This window comes from Colossoma macropomum, unplaced genomic scaffold (assembly GCF_904425465.1).
Source record: "Colossoma macropomum unplaced genomic scaffold, Colossoma_macropomum, whole genome shotgun sequence".
Taxonomy (NCBI): domain Eukaryota; kingdom Metazoa; phylum Chordata; class Actinopteri; order Characiformes; family Serrasalmidae; genus Colossoma; species Colossoma macropomum.
The window spans coordinates 8,553,631-8,568,886 of NW_023494784.1; the positions used below are offsets into that span (position 1 = coordinate 8,553,631).

The window sequence follows — 15,256 nt, forward strand, 5'->3', positions numbered from 1 at the left end:
ATCAACATCCGGGCACTTTTCAACGTCTTATAGCCTTATAAGTACACCAGTAAAATGAGTGGAACCACACACTTAAAAAGATAGTCCTTCACGGGTTCTTTAAGACAGTCGTTCTATTTAGAACCACGAGTTTAAATGGTTCTTTGCATGGCGAAATTGTTCTTCAGACTGATGGAGAATGTGTGGTAATTGGTTCTAAACAGCACCAAAAGGTTCTGCTACTGTTATGAAGTCAAGCCTGTAACGATAGAAGAACTTTTTTTTTTGGTGCCATTTAGAACCATTTTCGAAAAGGTTTCTTACATAAATCTACACATTCTTTAAAATGATGGTTCTTTAGCAAAGAAAATGGTTCTATATAGAACCATGAACACTCACAGAACCCTTTCTGTGATTAATTCTGTGTTCTTCATATTGATGGAGAGCGTGTTGTATGGTTCTGCATAGAACCTTTTTGAAAAGGGTTCTATATAGCACCCAAAATGGTTCTTCTATTGTAACAATGTCAAGCCTGTATCAGGGGAGGAACCCTTTTTGGTGCCATATAGAGCCATTTTCACAAAGGTTCTATATAGAACCATACACAACGCACTCTCCATCGATCTGAAGAACGCTTTAACGATGAACGCTTTGATCATGCATTCATGGTTCTATACAGAACCATTTTCTTTACTAAAGAACCCTTGAAGAACCATCTTTTTGAAGTGTGCAGGCTACAACACATTCTCCACCAATCTGAAGAACCATTTCACCATGCAAAGAACCCTCTGATCATGCAGAAGTTTTAATATAGAACTTACGGTTCTAAATAGAACCGTTACCTTTACTGTAGAACCATCTTTTTAAGTGTGGACGACAGAGCCCGTTGTATTTGTATTCAACTGAGTCTAATTGGCTGTTACATCACATTAGACTGTAATTGGGTATTTATTATCAAGTATCTATTATTAATTCGCGTTAACTGGGTCGTAATAGACGAATAATAACAGTATAAATAACAGGTATATATAAATAATAGTTATAAATTAATGAGTATATAAGAATAGTTTAAAGGGCAAAAACGTGGTGGGGAGCGCGTGGCCGCATGGAGTTTGGCGAAGCGGGAGCGCGCGCAGCCCGGGCAACCCCACACACACACACACACACACACACACACACACACACACACACACACCACCATGTCCGAGAGGCTGGAGGCCGGCGCGGAGGTAAACAACAGCATGAAGAGGAAGAAAAGAAGGAAACAACAACAAAAACAACACAAACAGCCGCAGACAGTGGGAGTGGAGGAGGACAGCTCAGCAGCGGACTCTCCCCGCGAGCCGCTGCTCAGAGGAATCTTCCAGATCGACAAGAAAAGCCACGACGTGGAGCTCACAACCTCCAGAATAACCTGGACCCCCATCCAGCCTGAAGACCCAACAGGTGGGCTACTCCGGCTCCCACTTCTCCTACTTTACGAGGCTGAACTTAGTTTCCTATTCGCCGGCTTATCGTTCGAATCTCCCCGTTCCACCTTAAATGGTGCAGCAGTTACGTTCTGACGCCTCGGGCGCTGGAACGTAACTGCTGCACCGTTTAAGGTGGAACGGGGAGATTCGAACGAGAAGCCGGCGAATGAGAAGTTTCTGCATGTTTGGACCGCTTTTTCTTGTTTTATCTCTTTATTTTAGCCTGTTTAGTCCACTGAATGCGGGTCGTTCTGCTTGTTGTGAACGTCAGAGGCGAAAAACTGAATGTTTTTATCAATCACGGCAGACTGGGAGAGCTCTGCGGCTGCTTCCGCTAGAGGCGAGCGCCACTTCCGTCAACAAACGTCATGTTGTTTACTTATTCGGGATGTTGTTGTTGTTGTTGTTGTCGTTGGGAGTTTAAGCTGATTTTATGATGGATGAACACTGTGACTCATAAATAATAAGACCTTCTTCATCTGTTTATATTATATTAGTTTAGCTTTTACAAGCTAGTGAGGCTCCAGCCCGCCGAATCACCATAGCAACGTTGACGCGACGTCACGCCGAGGCCTCAGTGGCTGCGCTCCGATTGGTGTAGGCTGCTCCCTTGATGTGTGTGCTTGTACACTAGTTTAGTCCACTAGTTTAGTCCAGTCTAAGAGCTGCACTGAATTAGCCTCATTTAAATGCACAAATGTTTACATTTGGATCAGACACATTAACATCAACACGACTTCAGACTTCGGTTTTACTGGTTTTACACTCTTAAAAGAACGGTTCTTCAAGGGTTCTTTAGTAAAGGCAACGTTTTGGTTTAGAACCAGGAGTTCTGTACAGACGTATTTGCATGCTCAAATGTTTTTTTGCATAGTGAAAGCGTTCTTCAGACTGATGGAGAATGTGTTGTACGTGGTTCTATGTAGGACGTTTTAGCAGCACCAAAAAAGGTTCTTCTGTTTTTGTGATGTCAAGCTTGTAACAATAGGGGAATCCTTTTTGGTGCTATTTACAAAAAGGTTCTATTTAGAACCATATACAACACATTCTCCATCAATCTGAAGACCATTTCACCATGCAAAGAACCATTTAAGCATGCAGTTTGTTCTTTGAGTGTTTATGGTTCTACACTGAACCGTTTCTTTACTAAATAACCCTTGACAAACCATTTTTTTAAGAGTGTACTTTTAGCTGTGGCTGTGGTTCTCCATGGTTCTTCAAAGGTACTTTAGTAATGAAAGTGTTTCCATAAAGAACCATGACCACTCAAAGCACCCTTTGCATGATTAAAGGGTTCCTTGCATAATGACAGTTCTTCAGACTGATGAAGAATGTGCTGTAGATGGTTCTATATAGAACCTTTTGAAAAGCGTTCTAAAAAGCACCCAAAAGTGTTCTTCTATTGTTGAAAGCTTGACATCGTAACAGTAGAAGAACACTTTCGGGTGCTATGTTAAACCCTTTTCAAAAAGTTCTCATCTACAGCACATTCTGAAGAACCCTTTCATGATGCAAAGAACCCTTTAATCTTGCAACCAGATCCAGAGCGGTTCTTCCACTCTGTACACATTTAGAGGGACCCTGGTTTGGGAACCATGCTGGTTAGGATAGTGTTTTGTGCATCACACTCTTAAAAAAGTTCTTTCAGGGTTCTTTAGTAAAGAAAAAGGTTCTAAAAAGAACGTAGTTTCAACAGCCAAAGCTTCTAACTTCACCACTGTGGTTGAACCTACTCCATCTCCTACACTCTTAAAAAGATGGTTCTTTAAGGGTTCTTTAGTAAAGAAAAAGGTTCTATGAAGAGCCATGAACATTCGAAGAACCTTTTGCAAGACTGAAGGGTTCTTTGCATCATGGAAGGGTTCTTCGGAATGTGCTGTAACGGTTCTATATAGAACCTTTTTGAAAAGGGTTCTATATAGCACCCAAAAGGGTTCTTCTATGAGTGTTCATAGCTCTTTATAGAACCTTTTTCTTTACTAAAGAACTCCGAACTTTGTTAAGAGTGTAAAGGACTCTTTTTTTAAGCGTGTGAGGCACACAACACTAGTAAACCAGCACGGTTCCCTCAGCAGGGCCCCTCTAAATGTGCTCAGAGCAGCAGAACCGCTCTGGTGGGACGGTTTAATGATGTAAACATTCACTGATTGGCTTTGCATTCACATCACGATTGTTGCGCCTCGTCCAGCATCATTTCACAAGCAAGCGTTTTTCTCCATGGTGCACTGAAAATACACTGAACTTACTTAATTCACACGTATCAGAATTATATTACATATTACAGTTATTGCCAAACTCAGTACTGTATTGATGCACGTTTTTGTTTCATGTTGAAATGTTTTTAACATTTGAATCATCTGAGCTCAGTGTGTCACTTTTTTCTGTGTAACCTCCTGTAAACACCACTCTTGGTTCAGCAGTGTAGGAGATGGTCACCGGTACGTAAAGGGGAATTCTACTGACTTTTAAAAAGCTGATGTAAACAGAGTCGTTCAGAGTGGTTTGGTGTGAAATGCTCTGTTTTAGTGAAACTTACAGAGTCATTGTTGTTCACAGTGGTGGTGATAGGAACCAGACGTCCACCTCTAAAAGCTCCCTCACAGAAAGTTACTACATGTAAAGTCATTCACTGAACTGCAGAAAATCTGTTTCGGTAGTGATGATTCTTAATGTTCCACACTGATTTTCAGACTTTGGGTCACATTTACTTCAAAACAATGGGATCTAACTGCTCACCATGTGGCCATGAGGGACAGGGATGCAGTCTCAGTTCCTGCTCTAATATATATATATATATATATATATATATATATATGTTAAACTTGATGATTGTATAGTATTTTCTAAACATATCATTTTTTAAAGGGGAATTCCACCAATTTTTCATAAAAACAGAGTGCTGCTCTAAAAAGCAGGGGTGGTGCTAAAATAAGGCTCCGCCTACAGACTAAAACTCTTCGTGCTTCTGTAGTGACATGAAAACATGGTACAGCATTTGTTGAATAAAGTTTTTTATTTATAAATTAAACTTATGATAAATCTACAGTTTCAACTTCATTTTAGAATAAATAAAAAAGATTATCAAAATAAAAAGCAAAAACAATTTAAATATTATTTTCACATGTGTAAATTTAGGGGTTAGAGTTTGAAACACACCTCAATAGAATGAACCCTATAAATGATGATTTATATATATATATATATATATATATATATATATATATGTATATATATATATATATATATATATATATATATATATATATATATAGCTTATAACTGTCTCTATTAATGTCTTGGGTTTAAATACATTAGAGAAAAAAAAATATATATATATATCATCAAGTTTAACAATTGATATATATATATATATATATATATATATATATTTATATATATATATATATATATATATAAATTGTTAAACTTGATGATTGCATATTATTTTCTAAACATATAATTTTTTAAAGGGGAATTCCACCAATTTTTCATAAATTGTGCATAATTAAATCACTGAGATGTAAACAGAGTGATTCAGAGTGGTTTGGTGTGATCTGGTTCATTGTAGAGAAACTTACAGACTCAGATTTGTTCACAGTGGTGGTGATAGGAACCAGGGGTCGCCATGACTACAACACAAATATAGACCACCTACACATGTCTTCTGAGTGTTTATATGGAAAGTTGATGATGGTAAAACAGTGGAGAATCTGTTTCTTTGGTGACTATTTTGCCTTAGATCACCCTGTATGTGTCCCTCCACCATTAAAGGATTCAAAAGTTACATATTGGCCAAATCAGACATCAGGCAGTGCTTCATAACCGTTTCATGTAGTAACTTTCTGTGAGGGAGCTTTTAGAGGAGGACATCTGGTTCCTATCACCACCACTGTGAACGATTCCGACTCTCTAGAACAGAGCATTTCACACCAAACCACTCTGAATGACTCTGTTTACATCTTAACCATTAAATTATGACCCATGCATGTAGGAGTTCAGTAATATTGTACAATATTTTACGCAGTGCTGCGTTTCATAGTTCAGGATAAGCACAAGGAAGCATGATGGGAGGAAAAGGGGTGGAAAGTCAGCGCTGCCAGGAAAGTCATGAGTGACAGATGTGCTGGTAATAGATTCCGGCTGATTGTTGTGGCCACCTAAAGCAGAGCATCTGTCAGTCTTGTGGACAGTTAGCAAATGTCCAAGTAAATGATACTCAAAACTGCCATCTGCACGACTACACTGAGCACATAAACATATGACTCTTTTTGGACGGGTTAGCTCAGCCTCTGAGCCGCGAAGCGCCGCTACTACAACAATATTCTAATAATGAATCATAATTGGCACCGAATATATTTATTAATATTTTAAAACAGGCATCTGTGTTTATGAAAAACGCACTCAGACTTGAGACCCTCTTATAACTGGCCTGAAATATTAGCTTTAATATCCGTATCCAAAGCGGGGGGCCGATCGTGGTCACGTTTGGAGAGGGCTGCTTTTTTAACAGGTTGTGAATTTTAATGGGGTCTGTTTGATCACGCTGGTGGTCTACAGTAGCGTTTGAGCCGGCAGCCAGAGAAAGCCCTCTCATTTTCCTCTCCGAGCGCGCAGAGCGGGAGGAAATGTAACACGCGCGTGATGGTTGATCTTGAAATGAAACGCTCTTATTGACTCTCTGAAGAACGAAAACAAAGCGGCTTCTGAGGCTCGTCCAGCAGCTTGAAGAGGAGATGATGTTCTTCAGCTCCATCACTGTGGATCTCCTGGGCAACACCTCAGAGAGAGAGAGAGAGAGAGAGAGAGAGAGAGAGAGAGAGAGAGAGAGAGAGAGAAACATTAGGAGATAAAAAGATGGGAGAATGAGAGAGAGACAGAGAAAGAGAGAGAGGGAGAGAAAGAGACATTAGGAGATAGATAGAGTGGGAAATGAGAGAGAGGGAGAGAGAGACAACATTAGAAGAGAAAGAGCAAGAAAGTGAGAGTGAAACAAGATAGAGAGAGAGGAAGAATGAGAGAGAGAGGGAGAGAAAAAAAAGGAGAGAGGGAGAGCATGGAAATGAGAGAGAGAGTGACAGAAAGAGAGAGAGAGAGAGAGAAAAACATTAGGAGAGAAAGTGAGAGAGATAAAGAGAGAGAAGCAGAGGATAGAGAGGGGGAGAATGAGAGACGAGAGAGAGAGACATTGGGAGAGAAAGAGAAAACATTAGGAGAGAAAGAGACAGGGAGAATGAGAGCGAGAGAGAGTAAGACCCATGGAGAGAAAACAGGAGAGAAAAAGAGAGAGAAAAAACATTAGAGAGGGAAGAGAGAAAGAGGAAGTAAGAAAGAGAGGGGAGAAAGTACAGCAAGAGAAAAAAAGACAACAAGACAAGAGAGAAAAGAGAATGAGAAAGATAGAGAAGAATCAGGAAGAGAGAAAAGAAAAGGGAAAAAGAGAGAGAATAAACAGATTTGGGAGAAAACAGCACGAGTTAGAGAGAGAGAGAGAGAGAGAGAGAGAGAGAGAGATGATAGACTAAGACAGGAAGAAGAAAGAGAGAAAGAAAAACAAAGAGAGGATAGGGAGAAGAAGAAACAAAGAGGACGAGAGAAAGAAAGCGAGTGAGGGAGAGAGTAGAGTCAGAGAGAGAGGAATCAGGAGAGAGAAAGAGAAAGCAGAGCGAGATAAAAGACTAAAAGAGAGAGAAGAGAGAGTGAGAAAGAGAAAGAATAAATAGATAGACTGGCAGAAAACAGTGAGAGAGAGAGAGAGAGAGAGAGAGACAGAGAAAGTGAGAGAGGGAGAGATGATACAACAAGACAGAAAGAGAGAGAGAAAGAAAGGAAATGGACCAAAAAAGAGAGAAAAAAAAAATAGAGAGAGAGAGAGAGAGAGAGAGAGAGAGGGAGAGAGGATAAAAGAGAAAAGCGAGGGAGTTGGAGGAGAGAGCGGGGCTTGGCTTGCTTAAGCTGTGCAGGCAGTACTTTTTAATCTGTGATCCAGGCTAATGTTATTAAGCCAGCACTCTCATTACACAGAAAGCATCCATCTAATAACCCCCTATGGCCTTTACCAAATGCTCTCCTGAAACTGCCAAAAAACCACCGCGCGCTGCTGATACGCCGCGGCTCCTCCATTTGACGCTCGTGTGATTCTTTTCTCTTGCCGGGGGACCGAGGATCAAAATATTGTCCTTGATCCCTGAACAGAGTGAATATTATGTTTGTTGACATCAACCAGCCCGTAAACGCTGGAGCGCATTAGATGATTGCGGAGTGGCGTGTCACGCTCTGCTCATGTGAAAACACGGAGGGGTTGATTTCAGCTGATCCCTCTCTGACCTGTGTGTGTGTGTGTGTGTGTTAGATGTTGGACATTGTTTAGCATTTTACACTCATAATTAATAATAGTTTGATTAATTTTTATACTTTCGTACCAGTAAAAACATTTTATAGTGCTTAGATACACATTTTGAAGACTGATGCAGTTTTAGATTCTGATATTAATATGTGTGTAAACTTCATCCTGAATGGACCGAAAGAAACGGCCCAAAATTACTTGGAAAAAGTCTGGTTCCACAGACTTACATTAAAAGTAAACTATACGAGGTTTTGTTCAACCTCTATTTAGTTGTAGAGTCCACCTCTATTCGGTTGTAGAGTCCACCTGTATTCAGTTGTAGAGTCCACTTCTGTTCAGTTGTAGAGTCCACCTCTACTCGGTTGTAGAGTCCACCTGTAATCAGTTGTAGAGTCCACCACTATTCAGTTGTAGAGTCCACCTCTATTTGGCTGTGGAGTCCACCTCTACTCGGTTGTAAAGTCCACCTCTACTCTGTTGTAGAATCCACCTCTACTTGGTTGTAGAGTCCACCTCTATTCGGTTGTAGAGTCCACCTCTATTCGGTTGTAGAGTCCACCTCTATTTGGCTGTAGAGTCCACCTCTATTCAATTGTAAAGTCCACCTCTACTCTGTTGTAGAATCCACCTCTACTTGGTTGTAGAGTTCACCTCTATTCGGTTGTAGTGTCCACCCTATCAGGTTGTAGAGTCCACCGATACTTGGTTGTAACGTCCACCTCTACTCTGTTGTACAATTCACCTCTACTTGGTTGTAGAGTCCACCTCTACTCTGTTGTAGAGTCCACCTGTATTCGGTTGTAGAATCCACCTCTACTTGGTTATAGAGTTCACCTCTATTCGGTTGTAGTGTCCACCCTATCAGGTTGTAGAGTCCACCTATACTCGGTTGTAGAGTCCACCTCTACTCGGTTGTAGAGTCCACCTCTATTTGGCTGTAGAGTCCACCTCTATTCAATTGTAAAGTCCACCTCTACTCTGTTGTAGAATCCACCTCTACTTGGTTGTAGAGTCCACCACTATTCAGTTGTAGAGTCCACCGCTATTTGGCTGTAGAGTCCACCTCTATTCTGTTGTAGAATCCACCTCTACTTGGTTGTAGAGTCCACCTCTATTCGGTTGTAGAATCCACCTCTATTCAGTTATAGAGTCCACCTCTATTCGGTTATAGAATCCACCTCTACTTGGTTATAGAGTTCACCTCTATTCGGTTGTAGTGTCCACCCTTATCAGGTTGTAGAGTCCACCTATACTCGGTTGTGGGTTCCGCAGTTTGCTGAATGATTGAGTCGCGTTAGGAAAAAGGTGAAATGTAGCCCTGTGGTTTACATTTTTTTGAAAATGTATCATATTGTGATACAAAAATGACAATCTGTATCATATTGTGAAATCGGTGTATCATTACACCCTCTATACAGTTCCATCAAATTATATTCCATCAACTTTATTGTAGAAAAAAATCATCTAAAGGATCTTAAAAACAGGTAGAAAATGCATTTTCTGTGAAAAAGGTTCATCTTTGCACTGTTGTAAAATAATCACTGTGCAAGTATTCCAAAAAAAGTTTTTTTTCATTCTCTTTGGCTTCCAAGTAGATGATTACCATTTTAAATATTGCCTACTATACTACATTGCATTCTGTTCCACATTGTTATATCTAATTTGTCCAATGATTCACTGCCAAACGTCTGCTATTCTCCTGCCACCCACAAAAAAGACTGGAACATAGAGGCGCCTTGTGCCTATCCCGAGAGACGGAGCGGAGGAGGAGGAGGAGGAGGAGGAGGAGTTGAGCTTTTGAGTTTTTTGTAATTATTAGTGGTAAGATGCACTCAGTATACGGTTTGTTTATTGTTATCGTGAGACTGGACTGCAATTCTGATATCGCAGAAAGCTATAATATGCAAACGAGCTCTCTGACCGATCACAGTGTGCTGTGAGCATCCTGACCAATCACAGTTCCAGATAAGTGTTTTGAAAAATCAAGATATTCATGTAATTCAACAGAAGTAAATTATTTTGGTCAAGATAATGCAGGCCAGTCTTTACGCATGTCACTTTATTGATCGCCCAGTGTGTCTTAGCATAGTGCAAGGTGTATTGCAATTGCAAAACATAGCAATACTACTGTTTTGTCCATATTGTACAGTCCCATTTAGGGCTTTAAAGGATACTGCAAGGTTTTACAAGCTAATTTCTATGTGCTACATCTGTAGCGTGTGGTCTGTTACCACAGACAATCAGGTTAATGCATTTTTCTTTCCATAGATTAGAACAGAAAAGCCACGGACTTGAACCACAATCATAATAGAAGCCAATGAGCATTTGATTCAGCAAAATGAATATTCAAAGCACAGGGACGCACGTTATTGTCCATAGTAATCACCCGTGAATACACATTAACACTGGATAATGCTAGAGGTCGGTGTCCGTGCACCTTGACAGTCACACGACGCAATACGAAAACAGTCAAAGTTGCACGCAACACGTTCAGTTCCTGTGCTAGTTAACCAAATCAGCAACTTATATTTTTGATACACCATATCTTTCTCACTGTAAAGTCATCTGCCAGGTGTAATTCACATATTTACCGAATCTTTGTATATTTTTTCTGCGTTTTTTTTTCAAGATCAATATATCTGTCTTTTATTTATCTGTTTACAGTTCTTTACTATATTTCATCACTGTGCAAAGAAAAACAAGTATCTCTAAAATGGTAACTTTACAGCAGAGGGCAAAATGCTCTTTACCGTTAATGTAAGTTGATGTAAAGAGATTTTATCCCAAGCAATTTCCGAGTTTTTCTGTTAGTCTCATCATCATGAAATTTAAATGAATTAGAAAAACAATTTTTTTTTGGACAGTGACAATATTCTGTTTTTTTTTATCTGTTGTTTGTGTGTCAAGCGAATGAAAATTAGTGTTTTAGTGGCTATTATGGTTATAGCCTACTTGATGTCCTATAAACGCTAGCAATTCATTGCAGAAAGTTGCATTAAAGTTGCATGAAAGTTTCACTGTGTAAAGCCAGGCATTTAGCATAGAGGAGCAGTGCTGAGTACAAACCTATGAGGCATTCACACTCTGTTTTTGTTAAACACTGCCTCTGGCTGTGTGTCTTGCTGTTGCTAAGCAACAGTAGTGTCACAACTGTCAATCAAGTGTGCTAGCTATCAGTGATTTCAGCTATTGTGTGCAGGCAGTTGTCACTTACAAGTTTAGAAAGTAATCAGCTTTTAACCCCTTGCGTGGCCAGGGCCCAAAGTTTTATTACACACTTCTATAATCTAAGAATAGCTCAGCCAGTTGGCATTGAAGTCCCTGTAGTTACCGAATAAAGAGCCTTAGTATGTAATAAGTCTGGGATTTTAAGGGGTTAACTAGCAAATGTGGAGCCACAAGCAAAACAAGCTAAACAAAAAAAAAAGAAAAAAGCTGCTTGTTGTGCTAATTTTGATCTGTGAAATCATACAGTTCTGGGTACTCAACCGTCTGCAGCCAAGGCCTGCCTTGTTTTGATGGAGCATTTCTCACAAAAGACAACCACAGCATGAAAAACGCATCAGTCCCATTGAAAACAATAGAAAAAGGCTTCAGTCTGCAAAAAAACTAGAGATGCACCAATACCACTTTTTCCCTTCCGATACTGATACCGATACCTGATCCTTTAGCATCGGCTGATACTGAGTACCGATACCGATACTAACTCTACCTAACCTAACTCACATATAAGTCCCGATACTTATACAATTACATTTTTTAAATATTTTATTTTGGTAAAATCTATGTTCTGCATCACTAGCTTGGATAGATGGCATTTACTTGTTGGATTATATTTATTATATATAAACTTTAGTATTTGCTATTATATAATTCGTAATAAGAACCATGTTTAACAACTTAAGTAAATGTAAAATGTCTTTATTGTGCAAAACAGGTAAAAACAGAGCTGAACAGTGTTCAGATAAACCTGTAGTGTTTACACATCAGCACACTGCAGCTTCTCTGGCTCGAAAACGGAGCTGAGTTTTGTTTCACATCCAAATATCTCAAGTCGTTTGTCTCATACGAGCGTCTTGTTCACTCGCGTTGCTTCTCTGATCGGCAGCTCAGTAAACATCACTGTCGTTCATGCTGTCAGTATCAGCAACTTGCAATGTTTTTCTGGCTTGGTTGACATAAGTGCACCACAGGCGGAGCCACTGGACGCACAGGCCCGGCTGGCAGGCTGCTGTGCTAAAGGCTAAATTGAGGCTAAATCATTACGTTGAGAGTCCGGCGGTTCCTTCCGCTCTCTCAGTAACATTAACTCAGACGGCAAGTGACCACACAGCGGCAGACGAGTGATTACTGAAAGAAGCAGCTCATTCGTTCAGGTAAGCGGCTTCGTTAGCGTTTTTTTCACCAAATGCTGTCGTTACAGATTCTGCCATGAACATTTTTACTGCTGCATGTCGTCCCACACCGCCGACGTGTTGTTAAGTTCTGTCTACTGGCCACACGCACGCCTCAGAAATTGAAATCCCCATCACCGATACCGATACTGTGTTTAGGTCCCAGTACAGGCGTCAATATCAATACAGTATCGGTATTGGTGCCACACTAAAAAAACAATGTGACCCACCACCGTAATGATCAAATATGATATATATTTGGAAAATTAATATTGAACTTTATAAATACAGCCCAGAACTAAAGTTTGGTTGAAAACTTTAGCCGTGTGCCGAAGCATGGTGTGTCTATGAGCGCTAGAACTGCAGAATGGCCTGAGTCGTTCTGCATTTCCCCAGCCCGAGAGGCCGTTCTGAGCTGGTTCTGAGAGGTGATGGTGTGGGATTGATCCCAGCAGCAGCAGCACTGGAGGGAAAGCTGCCGTGTTTGCCGAGGAAGCTGCGGGTTTGACCTTTTGAACCCTGAATTTGTTTAGCCTTGGCCTTGGCTGCTTTTCACTCCACCGCAGGTTGCCTGCCGGATATAGGAGAGCTCTGATCTGCTCCAGCAGCTCACGCCTCCGGAATACACAGTTCATGCAGATCACACGCTGGGTTCATGCTCTGTGCTCTTTCTGTGAGTGCGCTGCCCCGATCGCCATCTCTGTAGACTGATACACGCAAAACCTCAGGGGCTGCAGCTCACGCTCTACCTACCACCAAGCATTTCGTTTATTTATTTATTTATGAAGCAGAAAAATCTTCGGTAAGTCATAAACAGACAACATTGTATGTAAATTATATGTTTAGCATTGTAAATAATGGTGTGTACAAGTTTTAAATGTGGAAAAAAATACAAACACACTTGCAAACTTCACAATATTATGCAGTTTTAATGTATTTTTGACCCACTGGTGATGTTTTCAGTGTCTCCACAATCAGCGGGGGCTTCATAAAGGCAGGATTTTCCCTAAGCCAGATAACCAAAGCCAAGGCAAGAGTCTCTGATAAGAGAGAAGGTAAAGAGGTGTTCAGTCGAGCCTCTATAGTCGTGTGCAAAAGTTTTGGCGCCTCTGATCAAATGACGTTTTGTTCATTTTCTAAGTGAAAATAAGTGAACATGTGCTCTACAGAGAACTGCACATTTTAACACACATTCACTGTTTATTCACTGAATTTAACATATTGGAGAAAAATAAAACATCAAATGTGGCCTGTGCAAGAGTTATGGCACACTTTAGATTTTAGATTTCATTTTTTGCAACACGTTAAACTTGCAATAAAATCAACAGAAAAACGGCATATGTAAGTGTGCTTTCTGTAGAGTGTGTGTTCACTTATTTTCACTTAGAAAATCAACAAAACACATCATTTCATCAGGGGTGTTAGCTTTGGCATATGACTGTATTTCCCAGTATGCAGTAATGGTGATGCATTTTTCCAACCTGTTGACATTAATGATTTATGATGGAAGTCAATGGGCAGGTGCTGAAAAAGCTTCCCATTGATTTTTAATATAAGTGCTACGATGCCGGAATTTCTAGTTTCTATACTAATCCAGACAATCCAGTATTTTCAGAGAAAAAATATATACACTGTTAGAAATAAAGGTTCTGTTCAGGTACATTTTTCATTCATCAAGGTACAAACAGTGTAAATGTTCCCTCAAAGGTCCAACAGTGGTTTTAAGGTCTGATTGTGCACCTTAAATAAGTTTGTCCAGGTGAAAAGTTCGTATTTGTACCTTTTCATAACCGAATGTTTTAAAACAGAACAGTAAAATAAAAGGCTGGAGACGAGACGGGGTGTGTGGAGTCAGTACAGCTTAGAACATATCATTTCAGTGGATTATGGTTCAGTTATGTTCCCTGACTAAAGGTACTGAGATGGAGCCTTGAGTGTCCCACCCCAGTGACAAGAGGGGCACTGCCCCAGTGACAGTTTAGTACTTTTATTTCTGAGAGTGAAGGGGAAGAGCACTCTGTTTTGAGAACAGCATTCATTTTTTCCATTGAGATAACTGACTTAGACCCAGAGTTCCTTATATGGACATGGCAGTGACTGCACAATGACAACACAACTTCAGAGGTCTATAGAGGTCTGTCCAGCAGTCTTCTCATTTCCAGTAAAAACCAGTCTCCTTTTGCCTGAGTGAATAAAGACCTATAAACCCCAACACTGGGAGTGATAAGGATTATCATTTCAAATTTTCAGACTTGAATTGAAGTGAAAATTTGGAAACTATAGTTTGAGTCAGTGAGTTTTCTGTTCTTTTCTAAGTGCTGGAAAGTTATTGTCTGTTTTAATGAACCATGTGCTACAGATGTGGCAGATAGAGATTGAGTTGGAAAATGCAGCAGTTTTCCTAAAAGACCCTGTTTTTTTGTCCTCCGTAGTTTCAAATAACATAATTCTTACAAAAAGTCATATTGTGACACTGCCAAATTCATTGAGAAGCACAACATTGAAGTTTTAGTGGAGAGGAATTCAGGTTAAACTCCCAGTTGTCAAGGTTAGAGCTTCTAATGTCAGCCTTTCAACAGTACATTTCATGATTTTTCATGAATATTACATAAAATAAACAACTGTTTTGTGTAATAGGGTGGAAATGCTATGCTGTCAAGAATGAAAAACAACAAATTATCAATGCTGAATTTAAAAAATGACCAGCTCCTCTGAAAGCTTAAATTATGTAATTTACCCTTCATCACTTAATAATTTAATGTGATAGTATATGATTTTTTATGGCTGAATAAGTTGGCATTACAGAAGGCACAGAATAATTATTATATTTTTCTTAAAATTAATGTTTTTTTTACATTCAATTAATATATCATTACTGTCAGAACAAAACCTTTATCTCCAAAATGGTATCATTAAAGGAGAAGGAAGAATGTTCTTAACCTGTTAAGGGAGTTAATGCAGAGCTTCTAATTTTTTTTTCCAAAGTAATTTTGGAGCATTTTTATTTGTCTATTAATGATCAAATTTTAACACCATGCAAAGGGTAACTGGAGTTTTCAAATTATACG

At 39.7% G+C, this 15,256-nt stretch overlaps 1 protein-coding gene across 3 annotated transcripts in view; it reads left to right on the top strand.

Moving 5' to 3' along the window:
- The first annotated feature begins 1,162 nt into the window (after positions 1-1,162).
- Positions 1,163-15,256, top strand: part of cerkl (ceramide kinase-like) — a 116,703-nt gene continuing 102,609 nt past the window's right edge. For all 3 annotated transcript variants that reach the window (XM_036577278.1, XM_036577259.1, XM_036577268.1), the window contains exon 1: positions 1,163-1,425. In XM_036577278.1, the coding sequence (XP_036433171.1) occupies positions 1,179-1,425 (247 nt within the window). In that variant the 5' untranslated portion in view covers positions 1,163-1,178. The remainder of the gene's footprint in view (positions 1,426-15,256) is intronic.